Source organism: Falco punctatus, assembly GCF_963210335.1.
Source record: "Falco punctatus genome assembly, chromosome: 3".
NCBI classification, from domain to species: Eukaryota; Metazoa; Chordata; class Aves; order Falconiformes; family Falconidae; genus Falco; species Falco punctatus.
Window position 1 is genome coordinate 118679312 of NC_137582.1, and position 19477 is coordinate 118698788.

The 19477-nt window shown below is 46.4% G+C and overlaps 1 protein-coding gene and 1 long non-coding RNA gene across 2 annotated transcripts in view; one reads left to right on the forward strand and one right to left on the reverse strand.

Moving 5' to 3' along the window:
* LOC308061682 overlaps positions 1–19477 on the forward strand; it is a 529572-nt gene that overhangs the window by 117721 nt on the left and 392374 nt on the right. The gene's annotated exons all lie outside the window — the stretch shown is intronic.
* GRIK3 (glutamate ionotropic receptor kainate type subunit 3) overlaps positions 2611–19477 on the reverse strand; it is a 127611-nt gene continuing 110744 nt past the window's right edge. The window contains exons 12-16 of the mRNA XM_080381962.1: positions 15426–15544; positions 12497–12714; positions 5058–5280; positions 4572–4822; positions 2611–3500 (exon numbers count right to left, since the gene is read on the reverse strand). Of these exons, the coding sequence (XP_080238088.1) occupies positions 3306–3500; positions 4572–4822; positions 5058–5280; positions 12497–12714; positions 15426–15544 (1006 nt within the window). The 3' untranslated portion in view covers positions 2611–3305. The remainder of the gene's footprint in view (positions 3501–4571; positions 4823–5057; positions 5281–12496; positions 12715–15425; positions 15545–19477) is intronic.

The following is a 19477-nucleotide window of genomic DNA, read 5'->3' on the forward strand; positions in this document are numbered from 1 at the left end:
CCCCTGCTCTGTCTCAAAGGAGAGCTGGAAGGAAAAAGCAAGTGATAAAAGACAGTGAACTGAGGTGACAACAGTTTAGATACAGTTTAATAGACCAAACCTGTTTTTAGTTTATTTCCTCCTCACTTTTTCAGTCTCTCTGCCCACCAAGTGAAGAAAGGAACTGATTTTAACAAAGTTGGAAGTCAGATGAATTCTAATACATGAGTCGTCGATAGTCACAAACAGGTCACAAAATAGCTTGTAGAAGGCTTGGAGACTTTGTCATCACGTCTGCCCCTTCTGAAGTCTTCCAGCACATCGCTGCTCGTTGCTCCCCCTCTGTGATTAAACACCGCATGGCTTATGGGCTCCCACGCTCCCCAGGATGAAGGAAAGGAGCACACAGGGTAAATGGCAGTAACAGGAGAAACACCAGTCTCTGCTTAGCAGTGTAACAACAGGCTGAATTAATGCTTATTCTGGTGGAGCTGCCCCTGCTTTGCAGCAGGAAGGCTGGGGTCTGAAACCCCCTTGGCTCACAGTGGGCAGGAGCTAGCGGGCAAGGGGCCGCCTGTGGTCCTGCCGGGCAGGGGTCCCAGGCAGCTCCCGCCGCTCCTTCCTTGTTTTGAGTGGTGCAGAACATTTTCTTGTTGTTAAATGTTAAACGTTTTAATGGTCAAGATTTAAACATAAAACCATAATGTAGATGCATGAAGCTAGCTGCTGTTTCCTGGCTGATTTATGGGCAGTGCAGAGAGGGAAGGGAAAAGGTCGATCTGTGGGGTTTGGTCTTGCTGGCAGATAACACCGGTAATTCCAGGTGCTCACCTGTCACTCTGGGATGCTTGTGAGTAAAATCAAATCAAACTGGTGTCAAAGATGAATAAATGGGGTTTATGGTATTAGTAATATTTATTTATTAAAAAAAAAAATCTCATGAAGCAAAATGAATGCTATTTTCTGTGGTATTTTGCTCTTTGGACATTTAAAGACAGTTTCAGGCTTTGTTTTTATCTCTGCCTTAATTATAAATATCTCTAAGAGCTTAGAAATCTGCAAAGAAAACAAAATCTACTACTCTGACAAGCCTAAGGATTTGTGAAGAATTGCATTAAGAACGTCATTAGCTTTGGGAAGTAGACCCATACTTCCCATCTGTCCTCTGCTGTAGGTATTTGGTCAGAAAACTATTAAGAATATGATGCCCATTGAGTTGGCAGTTTTCATCCCTAATTTTTCATGATTTCTATGAAAAGGTGAAAATTAACATAAATTCTTTGCATATCTTTACTTTAGTCAAAATATGACAAATTACCTTTTTTAAAAATTGTGGGTCACTGTTGCTTCTTTACATCACAGAAGAAACAAAATCAGGACAAATTATGTTCTGTGATGGGGTGGGAGGGAACAGCTATCTCCCCTTGAGCTAATTTGCTAATTCTAGTCAGCTCCAAAGGTAACCTTCCTAACTGAGCCTCAAACAGAAACAGGTGGGAAAAAAATTATCTGAAATCAGTTATAGACAGGTTTGTTCCTTTGGGCGAGGATAAACTTTCCAGAAAGGCCTTGCAGCCGGGGGAGGGCAAACTGGGTCAGTTCAGCTGCAGGTTCCTGCGGTGGCCGTGCCACCTCCTATGCCTGTGACACAGAAGGTGAAATTTTGGGATGCAGAGCTCAGGCGCTGCCTGCTCCATCGCTGTGCTGCCCTGCCTGCCCTCTAAACCAGGATTTAGGTGGTGGGTGCAGGAGGGGTCTCTAGCAGCAGTGCAGTCTGTGGCAGGTTACTGTCACCCTTTCATGTGCGAGGGAAGGAGGTTGCTCACTTCTTCAGCACCAGTGTTTAACTCGGAGCTTTTAAGCACATTTGCAATACTCCATGTGATGTTCTGGATTACAGTGGGCAGAGCGATTTCCATTTGTTTCATTTTGCAAATTAATCCATGGAGTGTCCCACCGGCCACCTATGTGGTTCCCTGTGGAGGGGTGGAGCCGAGTGACGTTACTCAAGCATTACTTTAGGTCAGCAGAGGGGTCTTTGGTAATTCTGACTAAATTCATCTGCAGGACCAGACTTCTGGGTTAAGCAACCTGAAAGTAAGAACACAGTTCATGGAAGATTTCTTAAAAACATTGTAGTGTGTGATGCTTAAATCACATGAAGATGCTGCCTGAGGGACTGCGGTTCATGGGGCAGAGTAGGAGGGGTGTCAGGTTTGGCTCACACAGTGCTGCTTGTCCCAGGCCAGTCCTGGTTTTACTTCGTCTTTCAAGTCTCTGATGCCATGGAGAGCATGTAGTCCTAAACCAGACATACAGTTCTCTCCTGGTCTGAGTGCGAGTGCAGCAGAGCTGCAGTTCAGTGCTGCTGAATTTAATGGAAACTGGTACCATTTGGCTCCCCAAAACAGCTCTGCTCCCACTGCTGCTGAAACCTGTGGACTCAGCCGCTTTCCGTGCTTCTTTGCAAAGAGACCGAGCTTTGCAGAAAGAGTGAAGGAGCTGAGGACCTGGAGATCACGGTGTCACCCTGGGCTGGGCTTTGGCACGGGGTGTGTGGGTGGTGTCACTCGGAGATGGCAATAGCTCCCATGCGCGCTGCACTGTCCCATCCCTGGCCAGGAGTTCAGCTCCATTCAGGCTTACTTGCCCCCTCGTAGTCAGCTGTCTTGGATCTACTTGGCCTTCTGCCACCACACCCCCACGTGGACTTCCAGCCGCGGATGGCCACAGCCAGCACAGCCGTGAGGTAAAGGGCCACTGTCAGCTGCTTTGAGAGAAGGCACAGCCTTGACCATCACGGGGCGTCACAGATACCTTTCCCAGACAATGTATCCTAAATGTACTGTGTATGTCAGTGTGGAATAGATGCTCACGCTGCACCTGACAAAGTGTTTCTTTTTATTGCCATGCTAAAGAAGCCTTGCTCAGGGGCTCCTCCTTACCCACCGAGGGTCAGTTTGGCTCAATTCTGTTTTGCCTCCTTGTGTTTTCAGTATGTAAACATCAGACTCCTGGATGGTAGTGTGTTTGGACTCCATGAGGCCTGTAGGATCTAAGTGTTAAAAAAAAGGAATGAAAAATAACAAAAACAAAACAGAAAAGCCCCAAGACCCATGTTACAGTCCGTGCTTTGAAGTTCTTGCTTCTATGCCGATGATTGATGACGCTGTGTTGTAAAGGCCTTGTTCTTGAAATGAACCAAACCAGGCTTTTTTTTTTTCCTCTTTTTTTTCTTGTTTTTTTAATCCTTTCCTCCTAGTTAAGAGTGCATTCAGCCTTGTCTGCTGCAATTCCTTCCCTCCCGCCCCCCCCATTCCCATTCCCTAGGGAAACACAGGTGTCAATCCAGTGTTGCAGGTCATGTTGTCCTTCCCTGGCAGCCGTCGGTCGTTGAATGTGTGCATGTTGATCACGGCGTCCGTCTTCACCATGACAGGTGGCTGCGGCTTGTGTTTCACCCGTCGCTGGCAGGTGAGCGACAACCGGATCTCATCAGCCATGGCGCTGCAGAAGGAGCGCTGGGGAAAGCAGGGACAAAAAGCACCATTACTTCTGGCAAAATGTTCTGCTAACCTCGCCGTGAACAGGAGGGTGCTGAAACTAGGCTCTGCAGAGGGCAAGCACGAGGTTTAGGCTGTGTTTAAGGCATCAGCTGTGCTTAGTGGGACTTCAGTGAAGCACAGGCATCTGGTTGACCCCTCTCTCCTTTGGCAAGAAGTGTACCTTTGACGCACTAAATCCTGCAAAAAAAGGCAGAGCTACAGGCGGCTGTTGGAGTGCTGGTACTTTGTGTGATCCCTGCTGGGGGGCTGGCAGATTTATGTGCTGGGAGTCAGAGGGCTATCGAATCCTGCTGGGCTTGCTAGTGGGCAGTTTTCCTTCATCTATCTAGTCCACCACGTGGGCAGCTTGCTTTGATTTCTGGTCATGCACACAAACGCACTTTCCACTTAGAGTACCAGGACACACAAGGAAGAGGGAAAAACATAAAAGCAGTCATCTCATTTCATGAGCACTAATCAGCCACTGCGGGTGGGATGGGCTGTTTATATAAGTGTTGTAAAAAGTTGATAAGGTAATATGAGGCTCCCTGGTGGACCCTGATCAGTTCCTTGAGGCTTTTTGAATGGGAGTGGGGAGAAGAGAAGGAGACTTCATGCATGTATGCATTGCGCCTAGTGTATGAGACACGATTGCGTATGATAGTGGCGAGTGGATATAACAGCTCAGAAAGGCCCCTCCCAGGGACCTCCATCCATATTTTCATTACTTATGTGCCTGCTTGCTCAAAATTACCCTACAGATGTTTACTAGTCTGGTTACTGCAGCAGCAGATGACCCTGACCAGAGCAGACATGATTTGCCCCCCTGACTTGAGGCTGTCAGAGGGGGACAGAGCAATGAGCCTTGGGGGATGGCATTTTGAGGGTGCTGCATTTCAGCCCTTGGGCTGCAGGCGCTTGGATCTCCAGGCAGCAGAGGCAGGGCTGAATCCCTCTGCCTGTCTCCCTGCCTGCCTCTGGGGTCAGTGTGCGAAATCCTCAACGGCTGGGCTAATGGTGGTGTAGGGAAACGGAGGAAATCAGTACCTGCTCACGCTCCGCTGTTTTGCGCAATTTGTAGATGAACTCCACCATGGCCACGAAGACGGACAGCACCAAGCCTGCTGCCAAAACGATGAAAATCCCACCAATGTTTTGGATGCCCAGAGCACTGGCCTCCTTGTTCTCATCCTCAGGACAGCCATTCCCTCGCCACCACTTCTCCTTCATTACGTGGAGCTTGTCCTCCTCCTGGAGCTGGAGGATGGCAATGGTGATCTTGTCCCTGTACGGTGACCCTGGGGAGGGGGAACACCATTACACACAGAGGGAAAGTAGGACAAAAATCACACAAAGTAGGGAACGTGTCTGCATTAAGCAGGGTTGTTGAGACCTCTTTTCAACAGGCAGGCAGTGTAAGCCTTGTTATCTGGAAATTTGCTGTTGGGAGCAGATTATCTTAATCACATCTGTTGTTTGTGGTAACTAGCCCCCCTCCGGGGTACCTACAGAAACCCCACCGCTGTTGCTTACCCATGGGAGTCCCAATCCCGTAGCCTTTGGAGTCGATAAGTCCCCCAATCTGAGTCAGGTTGCAGTTCCTCTGGGTGATGTATTCGATGGTGGTTGACTCCATCAGCAGAGCGTAATCAGCTGTGAGGGTTCGCTGGATTCCTTCCTCGTTGTTTTTAACAAGTGCTGTGGGTTTGCTGCTCATGAAGGCCCACATTTTTTCAAATGTGGAAATTTTGGATTTCTGGAAGAATGATACACACCACCCCCCCACCCCCCAAAAAATAAGAATTAATCTATTTGCTGAAACCTAGTATCTTTTCAGTAAATAATAATACCAGTTTGAGAACAGATCACACAATGGAACTATTACCAATTTGTCCTTGTCTTAAATATCTCTCTGTTTTCACTGTCCAACATTGTTTGCCTTCATGTTGCCATAAAAGAGACAAAGGTTCCAGCACACTTCACGTTGTGCAGATGCTCAGCAAAAAGAGGCACTGCTCCAGAGACCTTATCCTGTAGGTGGAATCAAACCATCCTTTTCCTTCCGTGAGGTCCAGCAAGACCCTGCCTTGATGCCCTGCAGAACTTGCTAGTGTGACAGGCTATTGGCATATCTGTTTAACTGTATTAGTTTCCTAACCAGAATTTTGGTTATCTTGTAATGTTTCTGCACAATGAGAGAAGACAGAGAACATTTCAGAGGGCATGTTTTTCTCTATTGCATACGCTCTATTATATTTTTGTCTTTCCTCAAGCATTGCAAGGAACATGTTTCCTCTGAGATATGTGCAACTGCCAAACAAATTTAACGTATCCACATAAACAGAGGCATAGAAATATTCAAGAAGATTGTCTTACGGCAAAAAATAAACATGGATATTCTTTCTCTATCAGCAGGCGTTCTGTCAAAAAAGGAAGAATATGTTTTCTAGCTTACTATTCATGTGAATGATTTTTCCTTCTAAAAAATGTGTTGGGTGAGAAGAAATATGGTTATTTTATGTCTTTCTGTAATATTTGAAATATAGCTTTTATCTACAACCACCTTCTGAATTGTCTCTGTGTAGGTTGTCACAAAAGACATAACTGGCTTTAGTCTAAAAGACTCCCCAGGAAAGGTACATCCACTTTCTCTTGAAGTGTCCCCTTCGCTGGACACTGTTCCCGTGGGTGAACATAGCTCTTGTCAAACCAGCTCTATACATCCACTCAAGCTCTGGAAAAGCACCTGGATATTGAGGCTTGCATTCGTGCTGCTGCCTGCTCCTTTATGTGCCATTCTTCTGCCTAATTTCTTGTTTTTCCTCGATGTCTTTTTGCCACTTTATTTTATAAGAGGCAGTTTAGTCAGCCAAAACCTCCCTCCTCCACAGCACTACTTAGCAAGAGCCTGAAGCTGGCTGATAAGTTGGAGGGGCTGATAAGTCTTTGTGCTTTGCCTTGAATAAGGCTGACTGCTCACCTGCAGCTGCATGAGGAGTTGCTGCAGCAGAAGGTCGCTTTCTGGTTTAGCTGTCGTTTATCTCAGTTTCAGGGCTCTGTCCTTCCGTAAGAAAGCAGGAGATGGAGCCCCATCCCATCCCAACTACTGCTATCTCATCTTCCCCTCATTTTTTCAGTATCACTCAAAATGCAGCAGCATAGGTTCTTCTGATAAAAAAACCACTATAAATAAGGGTAAATTAGCGAAGAAAAAAAAGTCCCCCATAACGCTTTATATTTCAAATGTTTTGCCTGTCCACCTCCTTTTTTTTCAGCATGTTTAACAAAGGTTAAGCAAAGCGTGGACACCCCAAAGTTGGTTAGTGTAGTGCAATGCCAAAGGCTGTTCCGCTGTCTTTGACCCCGTGGGCTCATTCTCCTGACTGAAAATTCCATGGACTCATTTCTTCTCAGTTAAAGCTCATGCTTGTTATAATCCACTTGATGAACGTTCGGTAGTGGATGTGCCAGAGCAAACTTCATTCAAGAGGCAGGATAATCTCCCTCACTTGAATATCTGGACCAGTGCCTGTAAGGTAGATTTGTGGCATCTATCAAACCTCAAAGAGCAGCAAGAATGTAGCCTCCAAAAGGATTATTAAATATCTGTGCATTACAATGGATAATTGAAATGAATAGCATACTTGGCTTGCTGATAAGGACTTGTTTAACATTTATATAGTTCACATCAGAGGCCTCTGGGTTCACTGGCTCTCCCTTTCTCTCCTCTTCCTGCATTTAATGCTCCTTGGGTGTTGACACAGAGCTCTTAAACAACATCAGTGTTCTCCCAGTTTAAAGCATAGAGCAAAATAAACTGGCAAAAAAATCAATAGACTGCATTTAGTGAAGCTAATAGGACTTGCATGAGGCATTGTAGCTCTTCAGGCAACTTAAATTACATGAGACAGGGCTCCCTGGAAGAGAAAAAACACTTTTCTCTTCTTAAATCACTGCTTCTGACCAGCTGAAAGGACTTGATTGTGTTTTGAAATGCCAGGAGGGGCCCAGCTTTCTCGGCTCTGGCTGCACTGCTCCCAGCCCCACTCCGGGCATCGCTGGCAGGGGCGGGGGGCACCCATGGCAGGGCGAGCACCCTCTCTGGCTGGAGCATGCCTGGGCGAGGGCTCACCGTGAGGCCAGAGCTCCCTGTCACTGCTTGCTTGTGCCTAATAAACAGCTGAACGAGAGACCCAGCAGCACAGGGCTCCTTCGGCAGAGCAGGGCTGTCTCCCCGCAGCCACACGCCGCTGTTGCAATGGCCTCCTCTCCCCCAAAGGGAAGGCTGGGGTAGCTCCTTCGGGGAGGGCAGCTCAGGCCCTCCGTGTGGACAGGGTGGCTCGACATGTGGCTCTGGTCAAGGCATTCTCAGGCTCTTCCCATAGTCCACAAACCTGCCACCTCCTCACTGGGAATTTATTTCCTATTAGTTTCTTTAACTTTGTTAACATGAGATAAGGATGCTCCTTTTCCAAGTGAAAATTCACCAACTGTAATTCTCAGCACAGCACTAGCGGTTCGATAGACCGGACTACTTGTTAGAAGTCCAATTTAGAAGCTATTGTCAGTCATTGTGAGAGCAGTCATCAATCAGAAATTGCAGGAGTAACCGTGGTGAGGAATGTACAGTGCTCCAGCGCACACCTAATTCAGCCACTATACATTTTTTCCTATTAGAGGAAAAGTCATTCCTTTCTCCGCTTGCTCCTCCCAGAACACTTCAGCTGTACTGCAAAGGTGGTTGCTTATTTATGGAAATTTGGATGATGTCACCTGAGAACACAGCATTCAAATAAGCGAAAACACATTAGTAGCAATTTATAGTCAGTAAAGAATGCACATAAATTGTGTTTGTTTTGCTGGACAGTTTTTTTGTGTGAGAGTGCACGTCCTGTTTATTTTGGAAGACCTCTGATTTTACAGCTTAAGTAATTTACCTTTAAAAATTCTTACTGGGGTTAGTTACTGGTTTGATCTGATATTTGTCGTGCTGTGGCTAGGTGCAAATTTCCTCTCTGTTTACTTTTATGGGCTGCATAAAAAAAAAAATCTGAGTTGGTGGCAGGCAGAGAGACCCTCCTTGCCCCTGCATCCTCTGTAGGGTCCCCAGCTCCCCCTCAATGATAACTTTGCTTTGCTGCCAAAGGTAGATGGAGAGGAACTTCTTGGTTGCTCTGAAGCATTAAGATGAATGGCCTGACACTGACTTCTTCCTGGCAGGGAAGTTCTAGAGTTGGGTTGGGAGCTCCAGAATGTTAGGAATGATGGAGATCATTACTAATAAACAAAGGCGATAGTTTAATGCTGCTGAACACCGCAGCTGTCTCTCCTGCTTACACCACCGACTCATGTGAGTGGAGCTTCTCATTTTGGTCGGGATAAAAGACATCAGAATCTCGTCCACTGTCCTTTGCATCTTAATAAACCCCTGCATTAGTGCTAAATGAGATGCATATATGAAAATCTGAGTACCAGCCCCTCTGAATGCAGCAATTGCAATGACACTGAAAATGCCTCTGAATTCATTCTTCAGAGTCACAGCTCAGAAGCTACCTTTAATAACCAATGCTTCAAGACCAGTCACCCAAATAAATTAATGGAATAGTTTAGAGAAGCCGCTACAAGGCATCTTGCCAAGACATATATGCTTTTTATCAGTGAAATTGGCAAGAAAGTAACTTTAAGGCTTAAGATTTTCAATTCCAGCCTGTACGAAAAAATAAATTGATTTTCACCAACTGAAGATACTTACTCTTTAGGATTTAACATTTCTGTACAAGTGAATATATATATGTACACACATACACACACTCTCACACCCATACGCCAAACTGCACGTTAAACCTGGCATTTGTTCAGAGAGACAACACCCTTTGCAAGACGTGAAGGATTTCTGGCGTGATTTATAATGTACACTAGATGCTGTTCCTAAATTAATTGATCTGTGTTTATTCCTGTAACTCGATCTGCATTACCAGGGAATAAATAGCTTCTTAAAAGTTCTTTTCATGAAGTCAAAATCTGGCAATACGGTTGGTAAAGCTCTCTTCTGCTTCCTGTTGCTGTACTGGTTAGCTCAGCGGCACAGGCAAAAACCTTTGTGGGAAAAAGGTCGCTGGCTGTGGGTCTGCCCCAGAGGTGCCTGTTGGCTTGGATCAGTTGGAAACTCGTGCAGCGTCTTCGTTGAGCTCTGCATAAAGCCTTGGTCAGCCTGACCACAGGCAGGAAACTGGTTAGTGCCTGGGGGCCATGCCAGGGAACAGCTGCGAGGCTCTTGCCTTCCTCTTCCTCCTGTTTCCCGTTGTTCCCTAAGATTAGTTCTTGGGATGGTGCTCTCCTCCTGCAGCCCTCTATTCCGCTTTGTCAGACCTCCCAGGTGCTGGGAGGGCCACAGACCCAGATGAGATCCAGCTAAGGACAGTGATGGCCACAGTGGATTTGAGGGGTTGGTGTGTGTGGTTTGAAGCTTCTTTAACATGGAGGAGTGAGTTCCTAACGTGAGGAGAACTACTCTGTGGGACACTCACACCAGAGCAAGGCAGCAATGTGGGTTAAGTCCTAGTGGATAACCCCCCAGGTGAGTGAGATCCTAGTTGGGATGCTGCTGTCAGTGTTTTGTTCCAGCAGTGCCGCTCTGTTCAGCCAACAGCAGGAGGACTTGACCTCCATATCTCCAGGAGCTTTCCAAGAGCCGTGGCCGTACAGCCTGCGTGGGGCTGTCTCTGCTGATAACCCTGCTTGAGCAGAGGAAGGTGATGTGAAGACTTGTGCACTTCGCCGTTCCTTCAGTCCCCCCCATGCAGAGGGAGTGCGGACCCTCAGCAGAGGCTGGAGGTGCCCATGGCTCTGTCCCCCAGGCCTTTGTGCTGTTTGACAGGCGTCCCCGTGAAGGTGGTGCTGGCGGAGCAGTCGTTCTGAAACCACTGTGGGGTTTGCCCAGATGTTTGGCAAAGACCTCGTTGAGGGCTGGGAAAAATTCTGGCTCTCCTGTACTTCTCTGTACACAAAGGACGAGTGAACATGGCACCCTGCATGAGTGCTCTCACTGCTCCAGTAATCAAAACATTTGTCAGAGGGGACATGCCTGAGAATTCATCTCCAAACAACAATAGTAACAAAGAAAAAGGAAAATACTTGGCATTAATACACCCTACTAAATGCCTGTTAGAAGCCTGCAGAATGATTCTGATGGGTAACAATACGAAACAACAAATGTACCGTGTCCTTGATTTTTTTTTTTAAAAAACAATTTTCTTTTATACCCATATAAAACTCTTATTGGAAAGAGTAGTTAAAATACAACAGAAAAAACCTGTCTTTTCCTGATCGCTTTTCTAGGTTTATATTACTTTCAGAACGTAACACAATGCATCTGACCATGCCAAAGACAAAACTGCATGCGTTGGCGCCACTGCAGAAAGCAAACTAACCAGCAGCAACCTCCTATTCTAGGCAACATTTTCATTTCCCAGAATTAATTAAAGATCAAACTAAATCCTTCATATTTCTTTACCAATCAGTGTTGCTGTCTGTCAAAGTAAGCATGGAGATTTGGAAAGTGTAGTGGCTCCATAACCAACTCATAGCCAAGAAAAGTTGCAGAAGAATGCTGCTGTTCCTTGTTGTTAAAATTCAGCACATTGGCTTCCTTTAATGAGTCTTGGCAATTAAACTGCTGACAGCCCAGTCTAGCTGCCTTTATACTCTGCCTATTCAAATTATTGCAGTATTCTAGGCACAGCCTGCTTTTTGAAGCATGAACTATGTCACACTTCGGCCCATATATTTCCTTCTGAATTCGGATGACCGGAGGGGGAAGGAACGTGTCCCAGCGCTGCTCTCAGTGGAGGTGCAGGGGGAAGGCAGCCCCATTCCTGCAGCCAAAGGCTCTGATCTGCCTGTGCTCCTGTGGCCTTGTGACAAAGCACCCAGGGAGAGCATCGGCATTGATCGGGTGCTGCGGCGCTGAGCTCTGGCCGATGCTCCCAGTGTGGCTGGGGCCCTGCACCACCTGCATAGTTAATACCAAAACTTTACTTGAAAGATGGTTTTCTGTTCATTGTTGCATTTAAATTCTTCTCCAACCAGGGTGATCATTCCTTAGATTAATCACCCCTAATTTCTATTAATTTATTCTCTCACTCTTTTTTTTTTTTTATTATTTAAAAAGTGTGTTTTTATAGGCCAGCTGTGGTTTTAAAGGTCTTTTTAGGCCTCTCAGTTTTTCTCCATTTTCGAGCAACAGTGAAATACGAATGCTCTTAGTACCCTCCTCTGCCGTGTTGGCTAACTTCTGAAATTAATTAAAGAGAATAAATTAATATCATTTAATTCTGATGCATTGGTGGTGTTACCTTGCACTGAGTTTCAGAGGTTAATAGAACTTGACTACATTAATATGAATACCTGAAGGACAAGAAAGGTATTTCAGCTGGAAAAAATACTGGTCAGAGAGGGCACTTTGTAACATCTGTCCAGCTTTATGTTTCATTTGTTCTCTTGCCTGTCCCTTGAAGGCTGGCTGGGTCAGCCTCGAGGGCTCTGTGAGCTGTCCTTGCAGAGACAAGGGAGGAGCTGCAATGGGTGAGATGTGGAATTAGGGAAGGTACTTTAAGGAATATAAGATTTTTCTGTAGAGCTTTAATATAAGGTACGCCTGTCCTGTTGTGTCTACCATGTGCTTCAATTTAGGGTGTCTGAGCCACCATTGGGTAGTCTCTGAAGCTGTAAAATCAACATGATTTTGTAATTGCCACTTCAGTTAGCGACAGGGCGTGGGGGATTTAGCCATGATGTGAATCTAGGTAAACCAAACCACCAAAGTCTTGACAAGGATGTCAGACAGAAACAACCTGCTTATAAGGAGTGGTGGCTTAAGAGGCTTTTTGTCTTTGGTTCTTTGTTCTTGCTCCCACTGGCCTGAGAGCGTTGTGTCTCTGCCAGGAAGGTAGAAAGCCTCTACCTGGTCTCACCTTGAAGAAGGTCATAGTAGCTCCATCCTTCACCGCTCCGTACTCTATTTTTGTCTGCTTTGCCAAATCATCTGCTGAGTCGATGGGGGATTCCATCCTCTCCACCGTCAGGAAGGCGGCAAGGTTGGCCGTGTAGGATGAGATGATAATTAGGGTGAAGAACCACCATATGCCACCAATGATCCGTGTAGACAGTGCTTTGGGCATCAGCTCAGAGCCTGGGGTAGGAGAGGGGGAAGGAGAAAGAGGTAAGAAGAAACAGAGAGGAAGGACCTATTTCGTATGCACGTATGTATGTACATTACGTACATACATAGATATATATAAAGGATTAGGTTTCACTGTCAAAACTGTAACAGCTATGTAATTAAAGCCAACGGGTTTTGAGGCAAATTATCCAGACATCTTGCATGCAAGGAAATCAGTGGGATTTTTGTAGCATTTGCAGAAAAACCCTCTCCCTTTATTGCTGACCTTGGGTACAGTGCACAATTTACAGGAAACATTCAAACTGAAGTAATTAACTAGGCTGCTTTTATGAGATTTAAATAGCAAGCTATTTATGAACTTTTATGAGTGTTTTGTTCTGCCATTTAAAAAGTGCTTTGCTTTTATATGGATTACTTTTCAAAGGACTCACTCTAGGGAGTGTGTTCAAATACACAAGGTTTTTTAAAAAATCAAACAACGGGAGAAAGGAACTATCAGGGTCCAGCACTTTGAATATCAGTTAGAAGTAGGGAAGCAGGAGATGTTACAGCATAAAAGGTGTAACAGGTCTGGAATGCCTTTTTTTGAGCAGACATGAAGGACTAAATGGGTTATGCTATTTTTGTAAATGCCCGAGACACCTTTTAAAGCCAGAAAGAGTTTTGGGTTTGAAACAACGGCGTTCAGAAGATATAGCCAACCTGGAATTTGCAATAAGGATTGGGCTTTGCAAAGCAATTTTAAGCTGAGTGGTATCAAAGCATAGCATGGAGCGTAGCTTTTCTCCTATCGGAGTGCAACGAGGAGGCACCGGGAAGCAGAGGAGCCTTGGATATTGATGGCTGCTTCAGTTCTTCTCAAGATGCCGCTTCTTTCCCATTCCATCTCTTGCCCTTTGATGCACAGGATGGTGTGACATCAGTCTGGCTTTGAAATATTTTTCTTCTTAGATGTAGAATAGAATTTAAAAGAATACAGCTTTTTTCATTTATCAGCATCTGATAAAAGGATGATTCATCCTGCTAAACCGTCTTGCTGGGAACTGTCACTGTCCATCAGGGCAGCTGAGATCTGGGAAGAATCTCTATTATACACTGCAGCAGTGGCAGCAGGAGGAGCACGGAGCAGTAGCACCATGCATGCCACCAAGGCGATGCTGTGGTTCTTTTGCTCTCTGGGTATAACTACTGATACATGGTAAATTAAAGTGTGACAAATGTTTGACATTTTCCACTTATTTCTATTCCTGGATTTTCTGCAATTAGATCACAGCTGAATTTTGTTCCTTATTCGGAGCTGCTCAGAAGCTCCCTCTCTGCTGTCTTCCTAACAGATTTACTCCATTCTATCTATATATATTCCATTTTCTCTATTTCATCCACATATATGAATGTAATTCCATCCATACCCCATATCTAAGGTCCCTGTCATTGTGGTATCTTACACCAGTAACGCTGAAAACGTTCAGTCTCGCATGCAGTGGTTGCCAGGCAGAGGTGCCTGGAGAGGAGCATCTCGCCATCCTCTTTGCCCTATGCCAGAGGGAGTTTCAGGCCATTTCACAATGTGCAGAATGACCAGATGAGGATAAAAATGGAGACACACCAGAGGGCAAGATGCCCTTTCTTCTGTAAAAGTTAATTTAAAAGAGTGAGCCAGGATAGACATCCTGAAATTAAACCAATTGTTTGAAGTAACAGAAGTAGGAATTTGCAGCATCTGTGGGATGCTGCTGAGTTTGGTGAATTAAACAGCTGAGGGAGATGAACGCAGCATCCCTCCTTGGGGCACGGTGGGTGGGTGCTCCTCTGCGCACACCAGCAGCAGCACACGTGCGAACACACCACCACTCCATCATCTAGCTGCATGCTTCCAGATGGCAGGCTCAGGAGCTGCTCCTTCTGACACCTGCCAGAGTGTGCATGCTTCATTAATAGTAATTATTGTTCTGCAGCCGCACGTGTGTGCTGGCAGCCAGCTCCAGCTCGTGGGGTGAGCGATGACTCTATCCCCACAGCTGTGGGGTGAGCTGGTGGGATGGGGGCTTTGACCCACAGAAGGCTGAAAGTACAAATAGAGGTAGGTGCCAAACCCCCTCCCCCCACCCCCAACAAACAAACCCAGAAAGAGTGAAAAGCTGTGGCCTGCTTTGACGCATAAGAAGTCAGAAGGCTTTCTTGGTGTAAGAACCCTGGACCTTTCTCTGGGGTGCCCAGAAAGGCCTCAGCCCTGGCACACGTCCCCCACCAGGTATCCATCCCTGCCAGGCAGGCACGGCTCAGAGGGCGTCCACATGGAGATGAAGTTCGAAGTGAGTGAAAAAACACAGTCACCAAGAGCTCACAGCTGGCTCCCCCGATGAGATCAGTATCTCATCAGCCCTTTGCTGGCCTGGGTCCCAGCCAGCTGCCATGCACGTGGCTCCCCAGGGAGCAGCTCCCTTGGGTGCTGTGCTGCCATACGCGTGTCTCCCTTGGGAGCGAGATGCGCCGGCAGTGAGTGCTTCCGCACAGCAGGTCCCGGGGGTGCCAGAGGAGAGCTGCCTCCCCTCTCCTGCACCTCACCGCCTTTCAGCGGCCAGCCAGGAGCCAGTGCTGATGTTTGGATGTTTTATCTTTTTCCTGTCACAAACAACATGAATTTTAGATCTAAAAAGCCATGACAAGAGGCCAGTGCTGGAGAACCGGCAGGAGGGTGTGAGGGTGGGGAGCTGCTGTACCTTGCTGCATCAGTGCTCCCATCCCAAACCAGAAGCTGTTCAATAAGGTGAAGTTATTCTCCACGATGTCTGATCCCGGGTTGCAGGGATGAGCGTCGTACCACTCATACGGGCTGAACCTACAGCGGCACATGGAAAGCGAGAGCTTGTTAGTCGGGATGTGGCATGACAAGACCCTAAAGGAACAGGAAAAAAAGAGCCTCAATACCTCTCGTGCTGCTGCGTGGGCCTGCTGACCCCTTCAGTTGTGTAGCTTATTAAAGAAAAAGACAAATTCAGCCAAGATTTTCCGAAGCAATCAGTGTGGCTGTAAGCCCCGTGTCCTGCATTGCAGAGAGCAAGGAAACCTGGGAAGCCGGGTCCTTCGGAGGTATCTCAGCTTGTGTCCCCAGTGCCTTCGGTCACTTTGCATCATCTATGCAATACTACATCACATGACAGCAACTGGAACACGTAACTATGGGATGGGAGGAGGTGCAGGCACACAAACTCTAGTATGTAACAGTTCAAAATGTGAGGAAAAATGGCATTTCTAGATCATCTGAGGAGAGACGCCACAGGGATTCTGCAGCAGTAGCTGGGACAAGCCACAGTATCTCAGGGGACTCTCCTGCTAGCACACATGGGAACTGGGGCAGGATTTAGCTAAGTGAGAAGCACTGTCCTAACAAGCAGGAATGCTGCATGGTCAGGGCACAAGCACAGCAGTGGAAATTGGTGTAGGTTCACTGTGGACTGCTGCAGTGCTTGGCCCTGTTGCAAGTGGTGGGAGAACACTTACGCCCATGGGTAAGTCGTTTATGGGCAAAACCGAGGGAATTTTCTGCAATCATCTCTGCAAATTCTGCCTGGGATTGGTAGGCAAGAGCCGCTATGAATGTAGCTCTTTTAGCCAGGATCTGGGGAGGATGCTTGACAGGAGAGACATTAATATTTTTAGAGCTTTTTATTTGCATTTTTCAAGAGTCCCAAATTTTGCAGAGATTAAATTAAAAACATAATTGGAATAATTGCTTTTGAACCAGGCATTAATTATCATCTTGGCTTCTTTCTGAAATCCCTGTAGCTTCACAACAGCCCTTTCTCAAAGCCCAGCCCACAGTTTGTATTAGGAGGTACTTCTCTCTGTAATTCTCTTGCCAGATGCGCTGCTACCCGAGGAGATGTCTTGTTGCCTAATTTTATGGGTGCCCTGAGTCAGACAGTTGGATATATTTGGAAAGAAGAGCCACGGCTCTCTCCCAGGTCCCCCTCCTGGCACAAAAACCTCCCCCAGGCAAACACCTACCCCAGCCTCTGCTCTGCACAGTCGCGCTGTGGGGCTCCCCTCGCAGCCTGACACTCGGGGACATTCCGTGAACACGGAGCTGTGGTCCCCGGGCATGTGATCTCAGTGGGGCAAAGCGCTGTGTCTGTGGGGCAGACCCCATCATGGGGGATGGACTGGGTGCAATGCACACGAATTCTTGTGGTTTTAGGAAAGCTCATCCTGGGTATATCCATCTCACTGTTTGTTTCTATTTTCCACATGCAAGATACAGTTTGACTTCTCTTTTCTTCTGCTTTTATCTTGCCTCTCTGCAGCAGGGACCATTGCCTGCTCAAGATTTTGCGGTGTGTAGAACCAGAGGCCTCACTCAGGCTGCACCCTGACAATCCGGCTCATTTGTCCGGGTAATGGCTGGGCTGTTCTTACTGCCCACCTCCCTCTCCTTTTTTTAAATAAGAGAAAACCAGAAAGGAAAAGAATCAGGCTGAATTCAGACCTGGCTTTACATGGTGCCTGTTCCTTGAAACTTGCTGTAAATTTATGCCAGAGGTGTATAAAGGATGGCACCTGAGCTCTTTCTGTTGAATAAAGCCAGAGTTCAAGAATTAGATGAAAACTTTCTTGGGCTGCCAATGAAAGAATATGAAACAGAAAGGGAATTGGTAAGATCAAATGAGCCTGACAAGATGACATGCTGAAGAACTTCAAGGTTTCTGAGTGAAAACCTACTAGTGCTGCTCAAATTACAGAGAAATATTCAGAAAACTGCAAAGCAGTGACAGAGTCTTCAGTGCTTGAAAAGCAAGTGGGACCATTAGTGGAAACAGAGGGGTAATGAAGGAAGGAGCGAGTGGAGCTCATTGACCCCATGCAGCTGAAGCTGTAACAAATGGGGGCTGCTCCAGCTTCATCATGGGCTTGGCTTCCCTCTTCCTCAGGTGCAGGGTCTGAGAAATATTTCTTCAAAATCTGTGATTATTTTCTTGTCTGTTCTTGGCCTTTTTGGCAGGGAAACGGAAGCATTTCAAAGAAGTTTTAAAGATCTAATGCAAAATACTTTTGGGTCTCAATTATGGATGACCCAGTCCTTGTTGCAATTAAGATGAATATTAAACCCACCTGCCCTGTTGTGCACCCAAAGGTGATTAGCTGTAATTTGAAGGCTGTGTGAGTCTGAGGAAGGGTGACAATTCAAATCAGGCAGCTGCACAGCCCACTTGCAACCTTGCACCAGAGTAACCAGACAAATTACCCTCATGAAGCCTTCTAAATTGCTGGTGTTTATGGCTCTTTGGGGGCTGGGGTGGGTCCAGGAGCAGCAGCTCCATCAATAACTGGGAAAGACTGATTAAAAGGGTAGATGGATCAAATACATCCTTTGCCTGCCTCTAAATAGTCCCGAAGTTGGTTTTAAGTGGCATTGACCTATGATTATAGCATCGGCAGAGGATGTCTAGTGTCTAGTTCAGGAGACTCATGTCTCTGAATTAAGGCTTTTCTATTTTGACTGTGGTTTTCTCCCAAGAATTGAGTTTTAGAGGCCTTGCTGGGGTCAAAAGCAGATATTGTTTCTGTTGCTTCTGAATGCAGTAAATATTTCCCCATAAAATCTCTTGTTTTCCATCTCAATGTGTTAAAAGGTCATTCCTGTAGAACTTTAATTAAACCAGATACTTGGTTTTCTTTGAAAGAATAGGAAGACTGAAGAAATGTCAGGAGAAAAACATGTGAAAAAGAAATTGTAGCTGCAACATTTTATAGGTTCAATTTCAGCCAAAAAATAGCCTGATAGGGAAAAACTGTTGTATTACATTGTAACTGCTGTGATGTAGAGAGATTATGAAGCTTGTTTCAGGTAATTTCAGAACAAAACCAGAGACTAAACTACAGTTCTTCAGGTTTTCATCCCTCAACGTCAGCCACAAAGCCTGGCCAGTGATCCTTGTGCTCATTGTGCCAGGGCAGTCAGCAGAGGGGTGTTGGAACAGACCCTGGGGTCCTGAGTGCAGATGCCACATGTCTGGGCACAGGCAGGGTTGGGGCTTGCCCAGCCCCCACCTCTCCGGGCAGAGAGTGCCCTCCAGCACTGGGCAGGGCAGGGGGTTAGCAGGTCCCTGGCTGGGGTGCCTGGGTGCCCGACTTGGTGGGTCAGGGCAAGCGCTGCCTGCACATCACTGCCGATGGCAGGACATGCCGGAGGCTGGGCAGCCCTGCTGCTCTCTGAACACAGCATCTGTATTTCCTGCTTGTACAAAGTGGCATCTAAGGTGTTCTCACATCGGGGCCCATCCTAGTATTTCCTTCAACCTTCCTCAGTGTTTACTGCAATGAATTTCATGTGCAAATATAATTTGCACGTTTAACATGCTTTGAAAGTGGGATCTGGACAATGTGGGTTGGATCTGGCCATCATATGAGTTAGGAAAAATAAGCTCATAAACACAAAATTGTATTTGAATTGTCATTCCAAGCCACACAAGCAGTCTAATACTTTATGGCATTAAAGCCAAAGACGTTATGGCAGCAGAGCTCATCTAGCTATGTTCTGCATGGCTAACAGAGACATAAAGTGAATGCCTATCACTCATCGCAATATTTTTCCTTTTCGTAATTACCATGGGTTCATTTTCCAAGATGGATATCTTTTCCTGCTGAGAGTGTCTGGTTCTTCTGTCTCTGACACAAAGCAAAACTGCAGAGGACCTCATCCTGACCCCTGGAGTCCCAGACAGACTTCCCAGCGCGTTCAGCTGGGGCAGGACAAAGCTGGCAGCAGGGTTTT